The 25,467-nt window shown below is 42.2% G+C and overlaps 1 protein-coding gene across 4 annotated transcripts in view; it reads left to right on the top strand.

Moving 5' to 3' along the window:
* The window catches only part of Brwd1 (bromodomain and WD repeat domain containing 1), a 97,519-nt gene that overhangs the window by 17,777 nt on the left and 54,275 nt on the right, over positions 1 to 25,467 (top strand). For all 4 annotated transcript variants that reach the window (XM_006248186.5, NM_001371922.2, XM_039088408.2 and 1 more), the window contains exons 5-15: positions 3,481 to 3,631; positions 5,488 to 5,586; positions 5,901 to 6,061; positions 7,246 to 7,467; positions 11,196 to 11,296; positions 12,253 to 12,323; positions 13,124 to 13,224; positions 16,831 to 16,871; positions 17,857 to 17,955; positions 20,411 to 20,561; positions 21,684 to 21,818. In XM_006248186.5, coding sequence (XP_006248248.1) covers positions 3,481 to 3,631; positions 5,488 to 5,586; positions 5,901 to 6,061; positions 7,246 to 7,467; positions 11,196 to 11,296; positions 12,253 to 12,323; positions 13,124 to 13,224; positions 16,831 to 16,871; positions 17,857 to 17,955; positions 20,411 to 20,561; positions 21,684 to 21,818 — 1,332 coding nt within the window. The remainder of the gene's footprint in view (positions 1 to 3,480; positions 3,632 to 5,487; positions 5,587 to 5,900; positions 6,062 to 7,245; positions 7,468 to 11,195; positions 11,297 to 12,252; positions 12,324 to 13,123; positions 13,225 to 16,830; positions 16,872 to 17,856; positions 17,956 to 20,410; positions 20,562 to 21,683; positions 21,819 to 25,467) is intronic.

Here is a 25,467-nt window from a genome sequence, read left to right as displayed (position 1 = left end):
GGGTTAAATCCTCAGAGTTGTAAACAATACCTACCCAAACAGCAAACCAGTCTGCAGCCTCAGACACAGCCACACCCACAATCCCTGCGTCCTGAAGGCTGAGGTTTAGGAAAGCTTACAAATTCAGGGCCAGCCTGAGATATGCCTAACAGGTTTCAGGCCAGTCAGGGCCCAAAGTGAAATCATCTTTTTTTTTTTTTAAAGGAGCTGGGTGTGGTGGCACATGCCTTTAATCCCTGAGGCAGTTGGTGGCCTGTTATATGGGGGGTGTGTGTGTGTGTGTGTGTGTGTGTGTGTGTGTGTGTGTGTGTGTGTGTGTATGTACATGCACACATATCCTTCAGTTTTATTTGAGATGCATTCATGTCTTTAATGGTGGGTGTCTCCCTAAGTTAAAGTTACAGTTCTTTCCGTGGTTTGTTCCTGTGGCTTCTCTTTATTGAAGTACAGTTAACATTCTGCCTCATGATTCTATTTAAGTGTTGACTTTGATAAAAGCAGAGTGTTGTTAGCACAGTGAAAACAGTTAAGAGTTCCCTGGTACCTTCATGCATTCTCTGATACTCTTTCTCTGACTGCACTAGGTGGTCTCTGTTGTATCTTATCAGTATAAGAGTTTGTCCTTTGGTATGTTAATGAATGTATGTATGTCTCAGCTTCCCTAGATCCTTCTTCCACGTCTTCATGACCACCTTGATCACCTCTTTCCTTCTTAGTGATCTACTGAGTCTTAATTCATGGGTTTTTCTTTTTTTTTTTTTTTTTTTTTTCTTTTTTTTCCGGAGCTGGGGACCGAACCCAGGGCCTTGCTAGGGCCTTGCTCCTGCTAGGCAAGCGCTCTACCGCTGAGCTAAATCCCCAACCCCAATTCATGGGTTTTTAACCTGTGGGTCTTGACCCCTTTTGGGGGTCACATATCGGGTATTTACAGTATGATTCATAACAGGAGCAAAATTATAGTTATAAAGTAGCAACAGAAATAGCTTTATGGTTGGAGCTGTGGCATTAGGAATGTCTGTTTACTTAGTGCTGCTCACATGTGCAGTGTGAAATCATCTTTTCTGGTCTTTTTTTTTTTTTTTCTTTCATTTTTTTTTTTTTTTTTCGGAGCTGGGGACCGAACCCAGGGCCTTGCGCTTTCTAGGCAAGCGCTCTACCACTGAGCTAAATCCCCAACCCCTTTTCTGGTCTTTTAAAAAGTCTATTGTAACCCTGGCTGTCCTGGAACTAGGTATGTAGACTGAGCTGATCATGAGCTCTGCCTTCCCAGTGTGATAGGTGTAAGGCTCTGTGCTTGGCTTAAGAATTTGTTTTTAGGGCTGAAGAGATGGCTCAGCTGTTAAAGGCTAGGCTCACAACCAAAAATATAAGAATTTGTTTTTGGGGCTGGGGATTTAGCTCAGTGGTAGAGCGCTTACCTAGGAAGCGCAAGGCCCTGGGTTCGGTCCCCAGCTCCGAAAAAAAGAACCAAAAACAAAAAAAAAAGAATTTGTTTTTATTGCTAAATATTATATTGGTGCTGTGTGTTTACTTATTCATTTGTTACTAGAAGTTAGTTTTTACCTTAATTGAAAAGAGGTTTTTTTATTCATGTACGGCCTGCAGAGGGTGACTCAGTGATTAACAGCACTTGATGCTTTTGTGAAGGTCTTGGGGTTTGGTTCCTAGCACCCATTTGGTAAGTCACAGTCATCCTTAACTCCAGTTCTAGGGAAATCTCTCTCTTGGTCTGAAGGTATGCACATACTGCACAGGTGCAGGCAAAACTGTTATACACAGATATCTTAAAACATTAGTGGGCCTACTTCCATGAGTGTGTTTTATATACTATCAGATACCTAGGAGGGGTGGCTGTACGGTTTTCAAAAGCTCTGGTTTCTTTTTTTTTTTTTTTTCCTTTTCTTTTTTTCAGAGCTGGGGACCAAACCTAGGGCCTTGCGCTTTCTAGGCAAGCGCTCTACCACTGAGCTAAATCCCCAACCCCAAGCTCTGGTTTCTTAAGTGCCCATCTGAAGCTTCTCCATGTGCTCTTTCTCAGTTTTGTTTTGCCTCTGCTCTTTGAGCTGGAGTCTGACAGCAGTGCAAGGTGGTTTTGGATTGACTTTGTGCCTGAGTATGGGATTGAATTTCTGCCTCTTCCTCCAAGTGCTAGGATTACAATGTTTGACCAGCTTTTGCTTCTGGCCAGTTTTTAATGCTAACCAGGCCAGCCTGCTTGATAATAGCAGTGGTTCCTAGTGGCTTGTGCTTGGCTCAGTGCTCTGCTCTTCCGGTGTCTTCACACCCATTTGCCCCTGGACCACCTTCTTTGGTGATGTCTGCACAATTGGGCTCTTACAGATGAGTATTCGGATGCTGTGTTGCTTGAATTCGGCTGCAAACTCTGGCCTGAGCCCTTTTCATTTGCCCTAGATACAAGTTCTTAATCTGATGTGTGGGGCTGGAGAGAGCACCTGACTGCTCTTCCAGAGGTCCTGAGTTCAATTCCCAGCAACCACATGGTGGCTCACAACCATCTGTAAAGAGATCCCATTCCCTCTTCCGGTGTATCTGAAGACAGCTACAGTGTACTTATATATAATAAATGAATAAATAAATCTTTAAAAAAAAATCTGATGTGTACTTTGCAGTGTTTCTCTTGTCTGTTATGTTTCAATTCTCTTACCAGTATGAAAGTTGTCCGTAATTTACTCAGTGATTGAGTTCAGATGATATACGGTGGTTATATCTCCATGTACATTTTGTTAGGATAGGTCTAAAGTTTTCATTTGTAGTAGTCAGTGTTGCTGCTCAGCTGGCCCTTGTACCTTCCCACACATGCAACCACAGCAGAGTATGTTAACCAGCTTTTGTTCTAGTGCATTTATTAGGAGACATATTTCTGCACTGTTTGTAGTTTACACCTTTGTCAGAGATGAGTACCTTAGAAACACGTCAGTCTCTTTTCTGTTGCATGTACAGCTCCTTCCATGGATTTGTCTGTCTTCTAACACTGGTTATGGTACTGCACCTGTACAGCAAGTCTTGACGTGGAATATTGTTTGCCCCTTTTCAAAGTTGGTGTGACTTTTCTATGTCATTTGCATTTAAGTTTAAGAATAAAATAATGCCCTAGGCACACATATTTAATCTCAGCACTTGGGAGGCAGAGGCTGGAAGATCTTTTGAGTTTGAAGCCAGGTCGATATGCAGAGTGAATACAGAGAAACCTCAAAAAAACAAAAGAACAGAGGGAGAGACAGACAGACAGACAGGACAGAGACACGCACACCAAAAATTGTCGATTTCTGTAAAGAAAAATTATGAAAGTTTGGTTAGTCATTAAACAGTTTACTGTTTTTTTTTTAATTTTTTAAATTTTTCTTACTAAGTTTTATAGTTTTCAGTGTGATTTTCTCATTTTAACTGGCTATCATAAATTAAATAAAATGTTTGAGTACTGTTGTATGCAGTGTTATTAAAACTTCGCTCTCCACCCAGGTGTTGTCCAATAAGCATGTGGCCCCTGACCACCTGCTGCAGATCTGCCAGCGCATCGGCCCAATGCTGGACAAAGAGGCCCCGCCCAGTATCTCAAGAGTCACGTCTTTGCTGGGTGCAGGAAGGCAGTCTCTGCTACGAACAGCAAAAGGTACCTTAATTTGAAGCCGTTCTGCTTTGTGTTGGTAGCTTACGTTATGGTTGTGAAGCTGTGGAAGGTAATGTAATACCGTGGACTATACATTCTGACATCAGTTAGAGCTTTGAATTCATCATGTGTTTACTGGGTCCTTCTCCATTTCAAAAACTTACAAAGATGCAGATGTTAAGGTCAAAAGCTTGAATTTAAGATGTGCTTGAGCTTTTATCAATGTGAGTCCTTAGGTTTTCCATTTTTGTAGCTCACTCATAACTTCAATGGATGTAATTGTATATGTCTAATAAACTCTTTAAATACTAGATTATTTCTTTTGATATTTAGATTCTGAAAGTCTTTTGTCATAATAAGGAGAAATGATTTTTTTTTATAAATACAGTAGCAGCTTGAAAAACATGCACCAAAAATGTAAACTTGCATGATTTCTTTCATTTTTTTACTAACTTTTTTTTTTTTTTGCTAAGTTATGTGCTAGCAAAATGTTTGGAACTGCTCTACTTTTTCTGTTAGCTTCATATACCTGACGTAGACTAAGCACCTATGTGTGATATGCTGTATGTATACATGTGGATAAATGCTAATGGGCACGTGTGTTGGTTCTGATGTTAGCATACTTCAATTTCACCATGACTATTTTGTTATGAGCTGTTGCTGACGTGATGCTACCTCTTAGATGCTCCAGTAGTACAAAGCCTGACTGAGAAAGAGCACCCTGCTTGGTTTCCTGCCAGACCAGCCTACCAGCCTTAGTTGTTTCTTAGTGCCTGACAGGTAGCCTTGCCACCCTGGCTCTCATCAGGAGATTACCCTGCCCTGTTCACTTTGTAATCCTCCATAGTTAGTTGTCTTACCGCGGTTGCTCCGGTAGTGCATTTCCTTTCTCCCGTGTCAAGCTAAAGCTCAGTTGTTCTGTGATGAGGCCTGCCTGTGTGAGAACTGTCAGAAGAGACCTCAGCGAGGCTCTGTTTCTGCTCGTGTTTTGTGCTAGTGCCAGAGAACGCTTTCTGTTCGTGTGAAACACAGCATGCCTACCTGTCAGTTAGGGGCACCTGAGCTCCGCTCAGTGGAGGTGTAGCGTGATGCCTCTCCCTTGTTCCAGAGTTGTGAAGCAGGATGGAGCACAAGGTCTGTGTGTTGGCCTCTGTTCTTCTGTGACCTCAAGTGGGGCAGGTACCCTTAGTGTGGTTCCTTTACATCCAGTGGGATTGCAGCTTTAGAAGGCTCACACAAACCTGGGTAAGAGCTGCCTTCACCCTAAAGTAGGAAGCTATTTAACTTGAACTGGTCAATTCTTCCTAATGAGCTCAAGGCAAGCCAACAGATTTCAAAACGAATGAGTCAAGTCAAAGATTTTTAGATACATCAAAATATCTTCTAAAAATTCTTCACTTTTGAACACTGGGGTCAGTTGTGATAAGACTGCTCATTTTTAATGTTGTATGGTATTTTGCATTGAAAAATAAAGTTGACTCAGTATTACAGTCCCTACAAGTAATGATTTACATGGATCTCTTTAAAGGTCCTGGAACCTGTGAGCCTCCTTTACCTCATTTGTGATTAGCAGAAACACCTACCTCACAGGGTTGTTGTGAGGATTCCATGAGCTGATGTATGTGGAAAGCACTTGGTGGATTGTAAAGTGCTGTGCTGTGTTACTGCTGTATCTGAGATGTTTCAAGTTTCCCCTCAGAAATAGTATAATAAACCTCCCAGGCTTTTCTGTTGTATATTAGTATATTAGTTGGTAAAACTTGAATAAAGAGTTTATTAAATATACGTAAGTATTGTATAAAATCTTTCTTTGGGTTTAACTTTCAAGATTTTATGTGTATCTAAAATTCATTTTAAAGACTGCAGGCACACAGTGTGGAAGGGCTCTGCCTTTGCTGCTCTTCACAGAGGAAGACCTCCTGAAATGCCCGTGAATTATGGCCCCCCACCGAGTCTGGGTGAGTGAGGTTGGCCTATGCGGTACCCAAAACTGTTTGTTGAGTTATCCTGCAGACTTTATACATGCTGTGGAAATGCTGGTAGAATTCTGTTAGTAAAGTAGTAATACATACCAAATGTCCATTCCTTGACGTAAGATAATTAAAAGTAACTGAGAAAGACCATAGTGGCTCTGTCACTACAGTAGAATTAGGACTGAGAGTCCTTTGGGCTTCTCAAGTAGATGTGCTTTCCTTACCCTCCAGGGTCTGTTTAGGGATCTTTTTAGTTTTTACCTATGGCCCCTTAACCATTCTGTTGTTTTTATTTCTAGTGGACATACATCGAGGAAAGCAGCTCACAGGGTGTTCCACTTTTAGCACAGCATTCCCAGGAACTATGTACCAGCATATAAAGATGCACAGGAGGATTCTCGGACATCTGTCTGCTGTGTACTGTGTAGCATTTGATAGGACAGGACATAGAATCTTTACAGTGAGTTAACTTCTTAACTTCAATTTGGTTCCACCTGGAGTGCTGTGGCCTCCTTCCTTAGGACTCTTTGGTGCATCAGAAAGAACATGGGAGGTCTGCTAGATCTGCTGCAGGGCCTGACATTTTGTAGTTTCAGTATGTATTTCAGGTGACCAAGGAGCATTGTCAGGTCTGGGCTGTTTTGAGAATGGTGGTTCTAAATGTTGAAGACTCTTCTATAGCTGATGGGGAGGTGACAGTGCGTTTGAGGGCTGTTGGGTCTACTCAGCTTCAGAATAACTGTGGAGCTGTCTCTCCAGCTCTGTTGGATATATACTCTGTTTCCAAATAATAGAAATTACATAACTAAATAAAAATTTGTTTTCTAGCCTGTTTGAGATTTAAGGAGTTAAGTTATATCAAAATTAATCTTTTTTTTTTTTTAATCTTTTTTCTTTTTTTTTCCCGGAGCTGAGGACCAAACCCAGGTCCTTGTGCTTGCTAGGCAAGTGCTCTACCACTGAACTAAATCCCCAACCCCAAAATTAACCTTAAATATAAAAAAATTCCTCCTCACCCCCCAACAGAATTCTTAACTTGTTAGTGATGACTTAGGGTTACATAGATTAATCCCTGATTTAGGAAAACAGATTCATTATAAAACAACCTTTCTGTGTTCAAGTGCATATTTGAAAACTATATAGTGATATTTCCAGTGTTTTTAGGAGAAAAATAAGTTTTTTAAAAGTGGACAGAAAACATACTCGGCTGTGTTAAATGATGAGTACTATCTGGTTTGGGGACTGCGAGTTTGAGACTTGTGTTTGCTTATCTGAAAGGAGGGTACTTTCCCCACTACTGTGTGTAGTCTGGTCCCGGGAATCTGGATGTGTCAAGCTTGATTTTGTAGCTTGGTGATCTAACTTATTCCTTCAGCTGGTATTGGGAACAGGTATTAGGTATTAGGGTGGTACCCACTGCATTCTTGGAAAAAGACTTTGTGAAAATAAAATATGGAGAATCTGATCCACAGACACTGTTTTATGTAGAACCTTTGTTTGGGAAATACTATCTATCTCAGATGTGTTCTGGTGATTGTACTATTTCAGTGTTTGTCTGGAAGGGGCTGGGTTAATAGTGGGCTCTCTCTTTGTGTTTAATGGATGCTGTGTTAACATGTGTATTGGGGTATTGCTTTTTCTTAGGGTTCAGATGATTGTTTGGTAAAGATTTGGTCAACACACAATGGCCGCTTGTTGTCTACGTTAAGAGGCCATTCTGCAGAGATTTCAGACATGGCAGTGAACTACGAGAACACACTGATTGCCGCAGGAAGCTGTGATAAGATCATTAGGGTGTGGTGCTTGAGGACGTGCGCCCCGGTTGCTGTGCTGCAAGGACACACGGGGTCAATTACATCTTTGCAGGTAACTTGTAGCCTAGTGGCAACAAAACTTGACGTTTCAATTGAAAAATGGCGAGATAATGTGATTATATGGTGTTTTAAAAACTTGGATATATATTTTTTAAATTTATTTTTATTTTATGGGTGTTTTGCTTATATCTATGTTTGTATACCATTGTGTATGCATTGCCCATGGAGGCTAGAAAGCCCTATTCGTGCTGAGAATTGAACCCACATCTTCTGTAAGAGTAGTGTGAGTCAATGAGTGCTCTTGACCCCTGAGGCATCTCTAAGTCTGGTGATTTCCCTACAAATTAGGGAAAAAGAACACATAAGAAGGAGGGGGGACTTGCCCTCTGAGGGACTGACTGCTCAGTGGGTGAATTGGCTGAGAGCCTGTTATAAACTGGCAATGTTATGTTTCTGTTTAAAACTTGTGAAATTGAGTAGATTAAATTTATTTTTTAAAGTGGAAAGTAGTTTTCAACACGGAAGTGTGGAAAAGCGTAGTGGGTCCCTGTGGCCTGTCAGCTGGCCAGCCTTCCTGACCATTTCAGGTTGTGTCTACAGCAAACTCTGCCAGTGTCAGGTTCTTTTGTAACTGTTTCAGCTCATAATTCTAAAGCATAATTCTTTTAAAAACAACCTACTTGGTAATGTTAAAATTGGCAGTTGTCATGCAAATAGAGTAAATTTATTTGAATAGTTCGAATTGGAAATAAAACAGCTTGCAAATTTTATGGTTGGTTGGTGTAGAGCTGAAAGACACTCCAGTCCCTGTTTTCCTCTGTCAGTTCTCCATGGTGGAGGGACCTGGGCATCTCAGCTGCGGTCTAGGGAATAGCGGGTGGGATCTTGGGTGGCTTCCCACTTTGCTTTGTGTTTCCCCTAAATCAGTGTGCTCTGTCAGAGCAGTGTACTCTGATATTCATGAAGGGACCTTCAGGACCTGTGGGTTCTGAACTCTGCCTCTGCCTGAGTGCTGGGATTTAAGGGGTGCACCAGCACGCCCACCCAGCCTTTGATTGATATGTTTCTAATCACATTTCTTGGGTTGATTTCCATCGTTAGCTGATTTGTGAAGCTTTTGTTGACATGTTGCATTTGCTGTGAAGTACAGAGTTGGCTCCATTTTCGTGTGTAGCTTTGGGGCAGTGAGAATTGTGTTTGATATCTGTGGCAGGCCTTGGGAATTCTTGTTACAGCTCTGCTGTTGCATGGAGAGTATCAGGTTGAGATGCCAGCTCTCCTGTCAGAAGGCACGGCATATCTGACATTCTATGTTAGAATCCAATGATTACCACCTTACAACCATTGATTGGCTCAGTAGGTCTTACCGTAAAATTGCTAGGAACACTGCACAGACATTAAAGAGCTGATGTTTTGTAATGGGATACTAGTTGGCTAAGATGTAGTAAAAAGCTCTAGTATAGACGAGACTCGTATTTAGGGGTTGGGATGTTTAGTTGAATGTCTGATGTGGATTCATGGGTTAAGGGCAGATAAGGATAGAAAGTATGACTTGTGGTGCAGGGCTTTGGTAAAAAATAAGGACAACCCTGTCACAATCAGAAGAGTTTCATCCTAGAAGTGAGGATGGTCTAGAAATATATCGATACCTTTACAGAAACCAGAGCCCGGCTTCAAAGAATCGCAGTTTTCCCTGATCAGTAATCACCAATCTGCCGCAGGCTAAAAACATAAGTTGCTTCATTTAGAGACAAGCACACATAAGGGATAAAAGAAGGAATATTAGAGGAAAATGCAAATAAATACTAATAATAAGATCCAAGCTTCACTGGACAGGAACTATGCAATGGTGAGTAGTATAACAGAACCGAGAACAAGAAATACATGTTCTAGGTCTGCATTGGCTTGGCTTGTGCTTACACAGAAGCAATTCCACCATTGAACCAGAAGCAGAGGCAAACTCTGCAGTTGAATCTATAGCTAATTTAAAAGCTCAAGTGGCTGAAGCTTTGTGTAGTAGCTAGGCCTTTAATGCCAATAGGAGAGTCATGAGTTCAAAGCCAGTTCTGGCCTATATAGCAAGATCCTGCTTCCTAAAAAACAGGGCCTCAACCCTCAAAACAAATTCAGTAGATTCAGAAATTCAGTAGTTTAACATAATATGGATACAACAAGGAATTGGAGAAAGAACTAGTGAGTTGGAAGGTCAGAAGACAGAAGAGGCAGTATAAGAGGTAGGTTTTGCTCAGGTAGCCACTCTGTAATTGAAATTACTTCAGTGATGCATAGAATGAAGCAAACATGTTAGAACACACACACACACACACACACACACACACACACACACACACACACAGAGTTAACACATTTGAAGGTGCAGATTGGGTATGGACTCCCTTCCCTCAGCCCCCCACAGTTCACACATAGTTAACACATTAGAGAGCGCAGATTGGGTGTGGACTGCCCACACAGTTATTAACACATTTGAAAGTGCAGATTGGGTGGGTGTGGTGGGCAATGCTTGCTAATAAGCCCAGTGTTCAGGAAGCTGAGGCAGGAGGATCACTGTGTTGGTTGTAGCTGTAGCACTGCTGTAGAGCTTTTAGAAACCAGTGTATCAGTCCAGGCTGGATTAGCAAAGCTGTAGTGGAGGGGAATGGGGCAGCAGACTGTATATCTGGAGGTTTGGTGCAGAACCCCTGTGACATAAGAGCATTTTTGTAGACACCACAGTGTCAGTATTCTTGATTTTATTGGGCTCAGGGCCTAGGAAGCCTTCTGTCTTTGTGTTCTCTCTCCTTAGCCCAGTTTCAGGTTTTCTTTCTTGGTTTGTTTTTGAGATGGGAATTTCTCTATGTAACTCTAGAACTCCTACACCAGGCTGGTCTTGAACTCACAGAGATCACCTGCTTCTGCAGTGCTGGGGATTAAAGGTGTGTGCCACCACTGCCCCTAGCCAGCTAGTTGGTTAGCACACTGTACTTGCCAAATACAAATGACTTTCTTATTCTGCCATTTCAGTAGAGCTTGGTGTTTTCTTTAGCTCCGTTTATTCTGTAAGATCTGACAGTCAGTGGTGTTATTTGGAGTGTGTTCTTGTGTTGCAGCCTCAAGCATATGCCACCTTCCATAGCACCCATGGCTTCCTCCCAGATCAATGGGAGTCCCTTTGTCTTGTACTTGGGTTTAGTTTATGTTTTTCCGCTTGTCATTATGCATGTCATTATGTCATGTACTTTTCATGGGCTAGGGCCTGGTTTTCCCACTGACTAGTATGGGATGTTGAAGTTCAGATCTGGTATGCTTCTAGGATCCTAAAACTGGATCTTCACCGTGTCATATAAAGACACAGTTTCTGGTTTCTGGTTCTTGTTTACTTAATATTGAAAATTCATCAGAACCACATGTGAGTAAACGTGTACTCTTAAGAGTTCTCACTGGGGAAAGGGAATAACACTTGAAATGTATATAAGAAATACTCAAGTTAATAAAAAAAAAAGAAAAAAAAAGAGTTCTCACTGATGTCACTACAGCTTGAATTTGTACTTTCTTTTCTTTTCTTTTCTTTTCTTTTTTTTTTTTCTTTTTTCTTTTTTTCGGAGCTGGGGACCGAACCCAGGGCTTTGTGCTCGCTAGGCAAGCGCTCTATCGCTGAGCTAAATCCCCAACCCCTGTACTTTATTTTCTTAGCATGTTGGTTGACATGAGCTTGAGGCAACTGCTAAGTTAGAAACCAAGGAGAAACTCTGGAAGATGATTCATATTTTTTTTGACTTTCAGTTTAGCCCAATGGCCAAAGGACCTCAGCGGTACATGGTTTCTACTGGTGCTGATGGCACTGTTTGCTTTTGGCAGTGGGATTTAGAGTCCTTGAAATTCAGGTGAGTGATCTACATGGGGCAGTTTCTTCCTGAACTTGTTACTGCATGTGCTTTATGGGACAGAAGTTAAAGGACTTTATCTTTCTCTCTGTAAGCAGATTCAAGTAGTGGATGTGGATTTAGAATAGAGAGAAATGGAGAGTTATGTGTGGAATCAGAAATTGAGACAGAGGCATGGCCTTCAAGAGCCTTTACTGCTGGAGAGGAGCGGCTCCAAGCTGCTTGTGAATGCTCAGTACCTAGTCTAGTGATGGGCTTGAGGGATGGATTAAAGTGCTTGTTTATGTTTAAAGGCTGATACTGTAGAACCTGTAACATAATTCAGAACCTAAAACTTTACTGTGCAGATCAGGCTGGCCTCTAGTTCACAGATGCACTTTCCCCTCTGGGATTAAAAGTTTGTGACATTGGAGCAGAAATTTATGAGTATATCTTGAACTCAATTGGGAGATTTTATGTATTTTCATTTTTGTTACCATGTTGATGAACAACTTTTGAGATTATAGGCATGTAGCAAATGTTTTTATCTGAATTTGTAATGTACCCCAGCCTCTGACTTCAGTATTTTTTGACGAAAGTTAAAGATTGATACTGAGATGTATTTTGTCACAGGTGAGGAGGAGCTAGACTAAAATCCTTCACTGACAAGGCACTCTCACAGAAGCATGTTGACATGGCCCACTGGGTCTGTTAAATTTATGTGGTGTTCGTGACTGAACTCAGGTTTGTCTAAGGCAAGCAAGCAGTCAGCACACTAGTTGAGTTAGATCTCTAGCACAAAGAGCTGTTAATAATGTTACTGTGCTGGGCCTGAAGCAATGGTGTAGGGCCAGTGAAACGGCTCTTGGTAAAAGCTCCTTAGAAACCCAGTGACTGAGTCCGTAATCCTAGACAAACCTCCAGTGCTCTAATGTGTGTCATCATGTATTCTAAAGGCATATCATCTTCTTTTAAAGTCCACGCCCCCTGAAGTTCACGGAAAAGCCAAGGCCTGGTGTTCAGATGCTGTGTTCTTCATTTAGTGTTGGTAAGATCAGACTTGATGCTTGCTTTTCCTTAGTTTAATTTAACATTTACTCAATCAGAAAGGTAGTTGATGACTTCTGTTCTTTATATTATTAGCTGTAACCTACAATTACCATTTTATTTTTTTCTGTACTTAATGTAGATTTTCATTAGATTTTTAAGTACTGGGTTTAAAGGAACAAAGACAAACTTGACCATAGAGGCAGGCTTGACAAGGAGTTGATGTGGGGTCTTCCCACTCACTTTCTTCCCCTTTCCTATCTTAACAGTGTTCGGGGTCATTAGTCTTACAAGAGATAATTCCCAGCAAGGAGGCTCATGGTATAAGATAAACTGTTCTAATGTCATGTATAGGACATTGTTTTTTATATTCTGTCTGACTTTAAATTTATTTATATTTAACACAGAATCTTGGAAAATTATAACCCTTATTTTCTTGTCCAGTGGACTTGATTGGCAAATTTTATAGACTAGGCCTGATGCATTTTCCTCAGGAAGTGACACTGTCACAGGTGAGCTCTACACTGAAGCATCTGCTTTGTCCCTGGTCTTTAGGGCACCGATGCTCAGTGTGGTGCTGCCTGTCTTGCTCAGTAAGGCTGAGCTGAGAGAGATAGGGGTGTCCAGGTGGAACAGAACAGAGCGCAACTTTATGAACTTACCTGGGGCACTGAGGATGGATTCGTAGAGACAGCTCTGATTTCCAGGAAGAGGACTTTCTGCTCCATGTATAGAGGAAGTGTGTTTTGTTGGTATATTTGTTGCAAGCTGCATATTTAAACTTGGACATCTTTATTTCAGGCGGTATGTTTTTAGCCACAGGGAGTACTGACCATGTAATCAGGATGTACTTTCTGGGATTCGAAGCTCCTGAAAAAATCGCCGAACTTGAAAGCCACACTGTAAGCATTCATTCTTAAAATTCTGTAATTGATTGATAATTCTTTTACTTCTAAGCCCAATTTTACTAATCTAACTGGGTGGTTGTTGCTGAACAGATTATTTTATTTTAAGTAATGTTTTTCCCTTGGGTTTTCTGAGACAGGATCTAGTCTCCCTTTGTTGTACTTCATGGAGCTGTCAAACTCCTGCCTCAGCCTGTTGAGTGCTAGGATCGTAGCTGTATGCCTGCCACTCTTAGGATCTCTGCCTCTCTGCCCTGCTTGTTTTCCTTCTCTTTAAAAATGGTGTGTGTAGGTGTTGGGTGGGTGGTGGGTGGTGTGTGTGTGTAGGTGGGGAAGAATCTGTGGGGTGTGGGTGTGGGTGGGTCTGTGGGGTGTGTGGTGCACCTGTATGGGTGTGTGTGTGAGTGTGTGTGTGTGTGTGTGTGTGTGTGTGAGTGTGTGTGTGTGTGTGTGTGTGTGTGTGTGTGTGTGTGTGTGTGTGTGTGTGTAGGGGTCTGTGGGTCTGTAGGGTGGGTGGAGTGCAGTCCATTTGAGTGCAGGTGTCAGAGAAGGCCAGAGGGAGGGAGGGTATTATTAGATCCTCTGGAGCTGGAGTTGCAGGCAGCTGTGAACATGCTCCACGTGGGTGGGCTCTCTCAAAGAACAGTGTGTGCTGTTAACTGAGGGGCTGTTCTTAGCCCTACTCTCTCTACTCACCCAGCCTTTTGGCATCTTCTACCCCCCAGTCAAGGCCAGTTTATGCTGCTCAAATATTCTTAGATGTATGGCCTTCCACTGGAGCATGGCCAACCTACCAGGGTGTGCCTCGTGGAGAAAACTGACCTTCTTCCTGTCTGCTAACAGTTGCTGTCTGCTCCTCTGCTAGGGGTGGGGCTTTGTGGGGGACTCCTCTCTGTGATGGAGTTTGGTCTGACTGGACTAGACAGGTCTTGTGCATACTGTTATCTGCTGTATGCTCACGTGTGCAGTCATCTACAGAGTAGTTACATGCTGAAGTATGAAGTCATTGCATTTTTTTCTGCACAGTGCTGGGGATTGAACCCAGGGTGACACACATGCTGACTAATGCTTCACTACTCCCCTTCACCCCCAGTGATAGTCTGATCAGCTTTTACTGAATCACACTGCACAGCTAAAACACTAAAATGTAGAGAATTTGCATGTTTATAAATGCAAAGCTGGATAAATATATGGTGGTTTGTACCTGTAGTCCTGGCTCTTGGCGGGGTAGAGGCAATAGGATAAGGACTGCAGGGTCATGCTTAACTGCAAAGGGAGCAGCTGGAGGCTACCCTGTGCTATATGCATCTCAGCCTCAGAACAAGTAAGAATGACAGTGTTCAGGTACAAGATTTTTATTTATAGTGTACTCAGATTATATATAAAGTGACATTTTAATGGAGGGAGATGATTGACAGCTCAGATGGACATTGTAAATGTACGTTCCTTTAGCTTTAGTCTCCGGTCCCCAGACTTGTCTGTGACCCTGCCTGTCCTCACTTTGTAAAACAGCCTGGCCTGGAAACACTGCTCTTGCTTTAGCCCCATTCTTGGATATGACAATTGCAATGATTTATATTAAAGCAAATCTCTTATTCTAACCAAGTTCTTGTAGTCAGAATGCTGTTTTGTGAATGTCTAGTAAGCTGTCAGTATTTTAGAATATTTATCAAGGACTAGATTATCTTTAATGGGCAGTTTTCCTAGGGTGTATGGGTAAAGTGCTTATTGTCTGAGCATGGTGACCTGAGTTTGGATCCCGTACATCCCTGCTGGAGGATGAAGAGACACAGGCCATTCTTGGGGCAGGAGGGGGCTCCCTTGTGTAGTCAGATTTAATATGCTTAGAAAAACTTGACTCAAAAATTTAAGGTAGAGACGGGTAGGGAAGGCACCCAGTATTGCACAGGAATGGCTATGTATATACACATTCACACATGCTACACACACAGTAAGAAACATTTTTACCTTAAATTTTGACCTCTAAGTATGAGTTTTTATGAGTTACTTGTGTGGGTAGTGCTCTTTGAGGACTGAAGTCCCTGGAACTGGAGTTACCCACGTCGTTGTGAGACACCATGAGTGCTTTGGGAATCAGATACCAGTCCTAAGGTTTTATGGAAGACAGTTTGTATTAGGGAGTTTATTTAATAAATAATAATAGTAATAATAATAATATATATAAAATAAATATAAATATAAAATAAATATAAATAATAAAAATAATTGTTCAGGTCATGCTGAAGGAGAGCATGTTTTGTACATAAGATGCTGTATTCTTTCCATCTGTTTTGATCGGTCTGCGTGCGTTATCTTTGCTTGCCATCTTGTCATGGTGTAGTTTTAAACATGGCTATGGTTTTGTACATCTTTTTCTATAAGTGTGGTTCTCTTGAAAGGTACTCTTAGTAAAGATTTTCCATAGATGTGATTCACATAGATAGAATGATCAGCCAAGTCAATTTCTTGCTGTTAAACCAATGCATTTATTATTTTGGAGACAAGAGACTTGCCAAGGACCAACCTTGGCTTGGAGAGGGTTCTGGATGGCGAGAGTCCAAGCTGGTGGCCTGTGCTCTGCTGCTTTACAGACTGCCCTTTCTCTGCTCTGCTTTTTCTCTGATCTGCTTTCTCTGGAGATCTCTTAAGACAGCACTCTTTTTATTCTGCTCCAGACAGCTCTCCAAGCAGTTTTCTCTTGCTAGTCAAAAAAATTCTCTGGACAGCCCCTCTCCTGCAGATCATAGCCCAGTCTTTTCTTTAGGTTTTCTTTTGATTATCCTAAGAATCTGCATCCTGTGATCCCAGCCCCTTGATTCTTAGAAAGCAGCAAGCACATTTTCTTTCAACATCACAAAAGGATTCAGAGATCTGCCTGCCTCTCTCAAGCACAGAAGCTTAGGTAGCTGGTAGCTGGGTGGGGCCCTGTCCTATTCTACCACACCTGGACCTAGCCTTGCTGTGTCCCAGGCTGACCTTGAATTTAGTAATCTGCCTGCCTTCGTATCTTTCTGACAAGCTAAGCCTCTCAATTCATATTGCATCCCCATATTTTGCATAGTTGAGAAATTATATGTTTTTGAACTTGTGTTTTTAGAGTTCTTTCCATAGCCTTAAGGACTGTCCCAGTGTTTACCATTTTGCTAAGATACTAGCCACACATTCTCCTCCTGGACTCATGCTGTCTCCGAATATTTTGTCATGGAGTCATTAACGTTAACAGGGAGGGCGGTCCTTGGAGGAACATGAAAATTCGTATATTATTACACAGACAAGCTTTGTGCTTATGTCAGCCATCGATATTCACGGAGGCCCACGTCTGCTGGCCCTGTCCCCAGGGAAGAAACCATGTCATTTTGTTCCCCCCCAAGGCCATACAGGACTCAGCAGAGACTATAGCCTTGGCTGTCCTGGAACTCACTCTGAGTCCTGGCTTTGAACTCAAAGAGATCCACTTGTCTCTGTTTCCCAAGTGCTGGGATTAAAGGCATGTGCTACCTTACTGGCCTCCAAATGTACTTCTTTGAACACAAACTTGTTCAGTGAATTAATACATATATAATAACAGAGATGATAGTATTCATATTTGCTTTTTCCCTTTAGGATAAAGTTGATAGTATCCAGTTTTGTAACAATGGTGACCGGTAAGTGTTCACTTCATTTATGTATGTTTTTAGGCAAACAAAACACTACTTACGGCTACTATTAAATAGTTTTCTATTTTCATGTTGTTCTCTACAGTTGAATTTTTATTTGTGTATAATTACATGTCTTGGCACTTGAATGGACTGGACACCTTTCAGGCTTGTGCTGCTTGGTCCTGGGGCTTGGACCTCTCTTGTGCATGGTAGGCAGGTGTTCTGCCATTGAGCACTAAAGCCTCCGTGCGTTTCTGACGTTGAATCTCAGTAATTTTGAAACCATCATGCCTTACTGTGAATTACATTGCTTTGACCTTGGGCATTGCAGTGCTCATCAGCAGACAGTAATTGATGACACATGCTGTGTGAGATCTTAGAGCTGTGTACCTGCTGCTTCTGTAATCAGGAGTACCTCCTAACCAGAGGCTGATTTCCTGAAAAAAGGAAGTCAAGAAAGACATTTTTCTGCTGAGTATGTTAAGGAAAATCTTAAAGCATTTTGGAGCAAGCATTTGGTAATCTATATTACAGCTACCTTTTGGCCTGTAGGATATGGCTGTTTTTTTTTTTTTTTTTTTCTCATAGTGCAGTTTTAAACCTTGATTTTCATAATTTATATTTCAGTATCTTTTGAGCTAGAATTTAAAATGGACACGCTTAAGATGGAGTTTGTGCTACTGCTAATCTTCTTACATCTTTTAAGTCCCCATCCGCCCCTTAGGGACATTTTCTCCTCTTGTATTACATTGTTTTCCTAAAGTTCATTGTGATTGTGAAACAACTGAGTTTGTAGTGTTGTTTTGTAGGGCCAGGCAAACAGTAGTAAGTCAGGGTTTCCTCCCATGTAGCCTTGTTCTGAATAACCTGACCTTTGAGTAACAACTGTAGATGTCCATCAGGATAGGTTCTTTAAAGTTTGTATTTCACCTGATGTTAGCTGTAGCACTTGGTAGCTAGCATGTGAGTAGACTTTTCTGAACATTTCCAGGTTCCTCAGTGGTAGCCGAGATGGAACAGCACGGATCTGGAGGTTCGAGCAGTTGGAATGGAAAAGCATTTTACTGGACATGGCTGCCAGGATCTCAGGGTAAGTCATTGAACTGTTTCTTATACATAGGTGAGTCTTTGGTGTGTTACTCAAACATACATTGTTAATTTTGATGGCAGAGTTTAATATGCCTCCTATATATGATGAATAACTATTATCTAAGTGTATTAACTTGTGTGTTTAAATACTTCAGTCTTATAACTGAATTGATGAAGGAAAGTGCACCTGTATATTTATTTCTTTGACCAAATTTACCAGAAAATAGAGTAAGGTAGAAAGGACTTAAATTGGCTCACAGTTTGAGGGGCTCAGTCCATTATGGAAGGAGGATGTGGCAGAGCAGAGCAAGCAGAAAACAGAGGACAAGGGACCAGCCTAGGATAGGATGTAGGCCCTGTGACCTGCACCCTGTGACCGGCTGCTTCCTGCTAGGCCTGCCTGCCACCCTTCCATGAACCCATCTGTTCTGCAATTAACCTATTGTGATTAGGCGGGAGTCCTCATGGTCTCCTTGTCTATAAGTCACAGGCACATCAGAATTAGCCCTCACTTTGTAGTTTTACTCTTACATTGTTGTCAGGATTTGCATCTAAAATCTCCAGTGTAGAGGGGGTAAAACCCCAACCAAATTAAGTATTTCCAGTGCTTCAAGTTTACATTTCTAAGGACAGGATTTTAAAAAGAATTTATGGGGCTGGGGATTTAGCTCAGTGGTAGAGCTAGCGAGCGCAAGGCCCTGGGTTCGGTCCTCAGCTCCCCCCCCCCCCCCAAAAAAAAAGTATTTTTGTGTGTGGGGTTGGAGGGGTAGAGGGGTGTGCTTCTGCATATGCATTTCTGGGAGACCATTGAACTCCTGGACCTGGAGTGGAGTGAATGGCCCACTGTGAGTGCTTGAAACAGACCTCAGGTGACCCCCTCCTCTGTAAGAGAAGTCTGCATGTACTCTGTTGAGCTGTCTCTTCAGCCACACCCTTCCTCTTTTTTTCCTTTGTTTTTTGAGGTGTCTGGCTAAGGCTGGCGCTGAACTGCTCATCCTCTTATCTCTACTTCCTGGGCACTGGGATTACAGGACCATTATGTTTACCTCGGGTGCTGGGTAGAGTGTATATTTCTGGGTAGCTTTCTTTCTATTGCTGGATAAAATACCTGTATAACTAATTCCATTGTGGGGAAAATGTGGCAGGAACTCTACCCAGCTATCCACATCCATTGTCAAGAGCAGGGAAGATGAAGGAATGCATGGCTGCATGTAGCTCAACCTCAGAATCTTCTCTGAGCTAACGTCTTGCCTAGGGAATGGTGCTATCCACGGTGGGCAGATGATCCTGCCTTAAGATAGTACAGACAATCCTTACTGCTCTCATGTTCGCCTGATCCAAACAGTCCCTCAGTGAGACTCTTGCAAGTGATTGTAGATTTTGTCAAGGAGACAGATCTGCTGCTACTGCTGCCTGCCTGTATAGCCCTCTGGATATACAAAAGTATATCCAGACAAGAGTAGATGCTTTCTTGGAGATTGGATAGCATAATATGCAAATATAGTTTTATTTATAAACTAATAATAACTAAATATATATAAACTATATTTAAAAACTAAATTTTTAAGAAATTTGGACTTGGAAACTACGTGGTAAAATTGTGGCTTAGGAAGTGGCTTTGATGCTGGATGTGTTAGCACACACCTTTAATCCTAGCACCAAGGAAGTGGGTGGAACTTCGTTAAGTTTGTGGCCAGTCTGGTCTACATAGCGTGTTCCAGAGCATCCAAATAAATAGAGAAGACCCTGCCGCGCCCCAACCCCCAAACCAAACCAAACCAAACCAAACCAAAGAACCAGATCACTTTGAAAGGCCTCTGTTATTTGTTCCTCTGTCTGCGTAATTTTGTTGATGTTGTTCTCATGTAGGTACCTGTTGTAAAGCACTTATCATTAGTCTCCTTGTGCCACTGTGATAAAATACCCAACAGAACCAACCAAAGTGAGCGAGGCTTTATTTGGTTCACAGGTTAGATTATAGTCTGAGATGGCAAAGTCTTGAAGGAGGAAGTCCATTACTCATTGTGAGACCAGAGAGTGATGGCTCAACTCACCTTTTACATGGTTACCAGTTTAAGATTCTTTGCCCTGTTGTCTCTGGAGAAGCAGGTTCCATAACCTGTTTCAAAGAAATTTGTTACAGGATGATAAACAGACAGATGAATTCATCCCTGCTCTGTTTCCCCTTTCTTTCTGGTCTCATGTAGGACAGACTGACCTTTGAGCTCATGTAGTTGAGGATGACCTAGAAGAGTCTCCTTTCTACACATCTACCTGCTGGAATTAGAGGCTTTTCACCACTGTGATCAAACCCAGTCCTTGAGTGTGAGAAGCACTTGGTCAGCTGAGCTTCGTCTGGTCTTAGCTTCTCTTTGTATTGATGTATTATATTGATGAGGAACTATGTACTGTGTATCCGTTTGCTCAGCGAGTTTACAGTGTCTTTGCTTTGTTAGAGACACATCAGCGGAAGAAGAGAGGTTTATGAAACCCAAAGTTACAATGATAGCTTGGAATCAGGACGACAGCACCGTGGTCACAGCTGTGAACGATCATGTCCTCAAGGTGTGGAGTTCTTACACTGGGCAGCTGCTTCATAACTTACTGGTGGGTACTTTAACATGATAATTCAGACATTTAGACGTTGGTGTTCTGTCTGCATGTATGTTTGCGTACTATGTATGTGTGCCTTGTATGTGCCTCATGCTCACAAAGGTCAGAAGAGGGCACCAGATCACTCTGGAACTAGAGTTAGACAGTTGTGAGCTGCTGTGTGGGTTCTGGGGATCAAATCTGGATTGAGAACAAGTGCTCTCAACCACGGAGTCATCTCTTCTTTAGCCTCAGAATTTCTTTTTCTAAGGATTTATTTATTTAATGCATGTGAATACACTGTCGCTGTCTTCAGACACACCAGAAGAGGGCATCAGATCCCATTACAGATGGTTGTGAGCCACCACGTGGGTGCTGGGATTTGAACTCAGGACCTCTGGAGGAGCAGGCAGTGTTGAGCCATCTTTCTAGCCCTTAGTCCCAGAAAATTTAATTTATTTAAGTTAATTAAATATTTTTTTTTGGAGGGGATGTGGGGGTCTGTGTAGCACTAGCTGTCTTGGAACTTGTAGACCAGACTGGCTGTGAACTCAGAAGATCGACCTGTCTCTGCCTGCTGTGTGCATGTGGTACCATTTCTGGCTTAGAAGTTTAAAGCATTTTTGAAACAGTAAGTCCTGGCTTGGCTTTAACTTGGTGTGCATCTCAGGAGGACCTTAAACTTATATTTTGGTTTTTGAGACAGGATCTCTCTCTATACCTTGGTTGTCTTGGTGCTCAAATTCAACAGGGTTGGTTGGTGGTCCTGAACCTTTTTTAAAAAATATGTATTGCTTTATTATTATTTTCAGTTGTGTGTAGCTGTGCAGAGGTTCTGCCTGGTGCTAGAGTTAGGGAGCGGACAGTGGTCCTGGGACTTGAACTCTGGGGGAGCAGCTCACGCGCTGAGCCATTGCCCTAGCACCAGAGTTCTTACTCTTTTCTTTCAAACTGTAACAGATGTTAGGAATATAATGAATAAACTGTTTTATTTGAGTGAGTCAGATGATTGGGAAATTTTATATACATGTGTAAATCACTGTTGTGCTGTTAAACCCTTATGTACAATGACTTTAAAAAAATTTCCGACATATAACTTGCAGACTGTCCTTAATATTATGACTTTGTTGAATAAAGGGACATGCTGATGAAGTGTTTGTTTTGGAGACACATCCCTTTGATTCCAGAATTATGTTATCTGCAGGACACGATGGCAGCATATTTATATGGGATATTACAAAAGGCATCAAGATGAAGCATTACTTTAACATGGTAAGTGAGTGAGCTTTCACTCGTGCTTTTGTGCATGATGAGAGTGACCAGAAGTTAGCTGACATGGCGACCGTTGTACAGGGAGGGTGATTGAAGCTCAGTGAGTGACTGCAAGCACATGCACATGGCAGTCTTTATGTGCGGTAGATGCGCAGAAGTTACCTAGAGAGCTCTTTGTTTCTGTATTTCAGTGTGTTAGTTTTTTATTTTTTAAAGTTTATGTTGTGTGTAGATGATTTGCTTGTGTAGGGTGCGTCTGTAGTGCCCACAGAGTCTAGAAAACAGCAGGAACAGATTTTTGGAACTGGGATTTAGATGGTTGTCCACTGGGATTGGAGTTTCAGATGGTTGTGTGCCACCCTGTGGGTGCTGCTGGGAATTGAACAGTGGGCACCTAGAAGAGGAGCCTGGGCTCTTAACCTCTCTGCCATCTCCAGCCCTGTCAGTCTAGAACCCTGTGTAAAATGAGTCCGTTATTAGATACCAGGACCAATGAGGATCCTACTGTAGGATTTATGACACATCCATGGTAGGAGCGAAAGAAGGGGCGCAATCCAGGTCACTTAGATGAGTTGTTCCAATACCTTTCAGAGCCATAACTATGACCACACGTCATTCCCTGACTAGCATGTCACCTACTTAACGCATTCAAAGTTCATACTCCAAGTTGGGAACAAAGCTCTTTATTCTGTTGTGAGTTTAGCTACCTGTTCGTTTATGCCTCTCTCCTTCTCACTCCTGAGCGAATCTCCCATGCCTTTCAGTGTTTGCCAGAATCCTCTTTCTTCTGCCAACCAGTGTCCCGCCTCCTATTTTTCTGCCTCAGCTCGTTGGCCACTAACTTTTTTATTGACAAGTGGTGCTTAGAATCTCTCTACATGGATTTATTTTATTTTATTTTACTGTTTGCAAAAAAGCAAGTGACAGTTTTCTCATACATTGTCTTAGGCACCTGATACATACTAGTGTCACTTGGTGTACATAAAATAATTTGAAATATTTGGTTAAAATGGAACTTACCAGGTTTATCCAATATAAAATATTTTTCGTTCTTGAGTTATTACACTAGTGTGTTTATTTTGTTCCCACAGATGCCCCTTCCTCATCTCCCTGCCTCTCCCTGTATTACATAGGGTCACGCGTGTGTCATGGCTGGCTCCTCCTTCATTTGTTGTCCATGTCTGTAGAGTCTGGTGGTTTTTATTTTTCATTCTCTTGATACCTTCCCATAGTTACTTGTAAATGTGAATTCAGATTATCAGGGATGAAAATAACTTACTTAATTTTCTCTTCTTGGAGCCTTAGGCTTTTAAACTGTGTTCCATCATATTGCTTTGAATCTTTGTATATTATTGATAGTGAAGTCAAGAGATTCTGTGTGTGTGCACATTTGAATGCATGTATAGACTAGAAGACAATCTCAGGAGTGTTCCTCAGAGCACTGGCCATCTTCTCTCTATGAGACCAGGTGTTTTGCTGGTCTAGAGCTCACAAAGTAGGCTAGTCTGTCCTGTTGTATGTGTTGGATATGTTGGTTGTTTTTGGAGACAGGGTCTCCCTATGTAGTCTTGCCTGTCCTGTAACACTATAGGTCAGGAAGGCCTTCAACTCACAGAGACTCACCTGCCTCTGCCTCTTCAGTGCTGGGATTATAACCCTCCACCATCATTCCTGGCCCTCTGAATAGTTGAATATATTTTTTTTTATAGTTCAATACCTTAATTTGGAATAATTTATTCATTAGCATTAAATGCAGCTAAAAATTTCAGATAGCTCAGTTAAACCACAGTGTTTAGGCATCTCTGGAAACTGTATTCTAGTTATTAGGAAAAACACCTAAACCGTGGACAATTTCTGTGTGGTCTTAAGTCACAGGGATACCCATCTCTTCAGTAATGTACGAAACAGGCCAGGCGCACCCCTTTTAATGCTGGCACTTAGGAGGGAGAGTCAGGCAGATCTGGGTTGAGTTCCTGGCCAGCTCGATCACACCATAAGTTCCAGGACGCCTAGACCTACACAGTAAGGGTGGGTGGAGCTGGAGAGGTGGCTCAGTTCATACTCTTCTTGACGTAAACCTAGGTTGACTGCCCTCTACCTGGCCGCCTCTGGGGTGCTGTACTCATGTGTACAGCCACCTCCTCTCATACACATAAAATTGCAAACACTAAAAAATAAATCTTTAAAACTCAGTAAGGACTTTTAACATGTGAGCCAGGCATAGTAGCTTACACCTGTAATAAGATTTACAATGCAAAAACATTTGGGGGAGCTGAGACAGGACTGTGAGGTCAGCCTGACTTTAATAGTGCACTTCATCTAAGCCTGGACTGGGCTATGAGACCCTGTCTCAGAACAAACAAGGCTTATATTTGAAGTTACCATACAAGAAAACCACAGCAATGCAATGTTTAGGTAGACTATAGTGACTTAGTAAGAATAAGAACATTGCTGTTGGAAACAGGGTCTCCTGTAGCCTTGGCTGATATGGAACTAGCTATGTGGGCCTGGTTGGCCTGAAATCCATGAGATCCTCTGCATAATTGACTATGCCTGACAAGGCCTCTCGGCCTCTCGCATTGCCCACCTGAGGGGCTGCAGATGTCTTTGGTTTTATATGCCTTCATGTTGGTCATGGGGGTTTGGATACCCATGGATAGGTCAGAGACACTGTCAGTTTGCCTGGAGCTGGAGTTAATAGGCAGTTGTGAGTAGCTGGATGTAGGGGTTGGTGCCTGAACTTGACTTCTCTGAAGAGCGGGGCTCTGAGAAACTGACTTAGTGCTGTGGAAGAGCAGCATATGCTCTTAAACAGTGCTCCATTTCCCCAGGCAGCCTCAAGGCCTTTGGGTTTTGATTTTCTACTACTGAACACTATGAGCTGTTCCTTAGTGACAGAACAGATTTCCTAAATACATAATATACCTGAGGCTTGGGGAGGACACCAAATTACCAAGTTCTGTAGAGGAACTGCAGCTTGTATCTCACCAGGATTCAGTATAGGATAGGATATATGCAACTCAGGAGAACTCAGGTTTGCTTTGCTTTGATTAGGCTGGTTTTCTCATTTCGGAAAACCTCTTGCCTGGGAATACTTACGGTGTAGTGTGGCCAGTGTGTGTGATAGGACCCTGCCATTCTGAGACACTCTGCCCTCATCCACGTCCCTCTCTTGATCGATGATCAGAGTTCTCAGCCAGGGATAGACACAAGAGGCAGATTGTGCCAGGTGGTTACTAGAAGGAAAGCTTATGGGGCTGTATTGCATTCCCATGTTTTAACAGTGGGTGTTGGAAGGTTGTCAGGCCATAAACATATGTTTATGTTTTGTGTATGTACATGAGCATGCTTTTGACTGTGTCCACATGGAGGTCAGAGAACATGGAGGTCAGGGCTTCTCTTCTACTGTGTGGTTCCAGGCATAAAACTCAGGTTGTCAGCTTTGGTAAATGGTGTCTTTACCGGCTGAGTGGTCTTACCATCCCTTTAATGATCTTATTTCGTGTCTGCTAGCCTGTACTAATTAACATGCAGCATAGCAGAAGGAATGTCACCTTTTCTGCTCACCTGGTCATGGATATACAGTTGTGCCGATAATTGGGGGGGCCACACTACCCTCCCCTACCTCCATTCCCCCCAGGGTTTTCTC

This window comes from Rattus norvegicus, chromosome 11 (genome assembly GCF_036323735.1).
Source record: "Rattus norvegicus strain BN/NHsdMcwi chromosome 11, GRCr8, whole genome shotgun sequence".
Lineage (NCBI taxonomy): Eukaryota > Metazoa > Chordata > Mammalia > Rodentia > Muridae > Rattus > Rattus norvegicus.
Note: the sequence above shows the minus strand (reverse complement) of the source record. Positions and strands in the feature narration are given on the sequence as shown.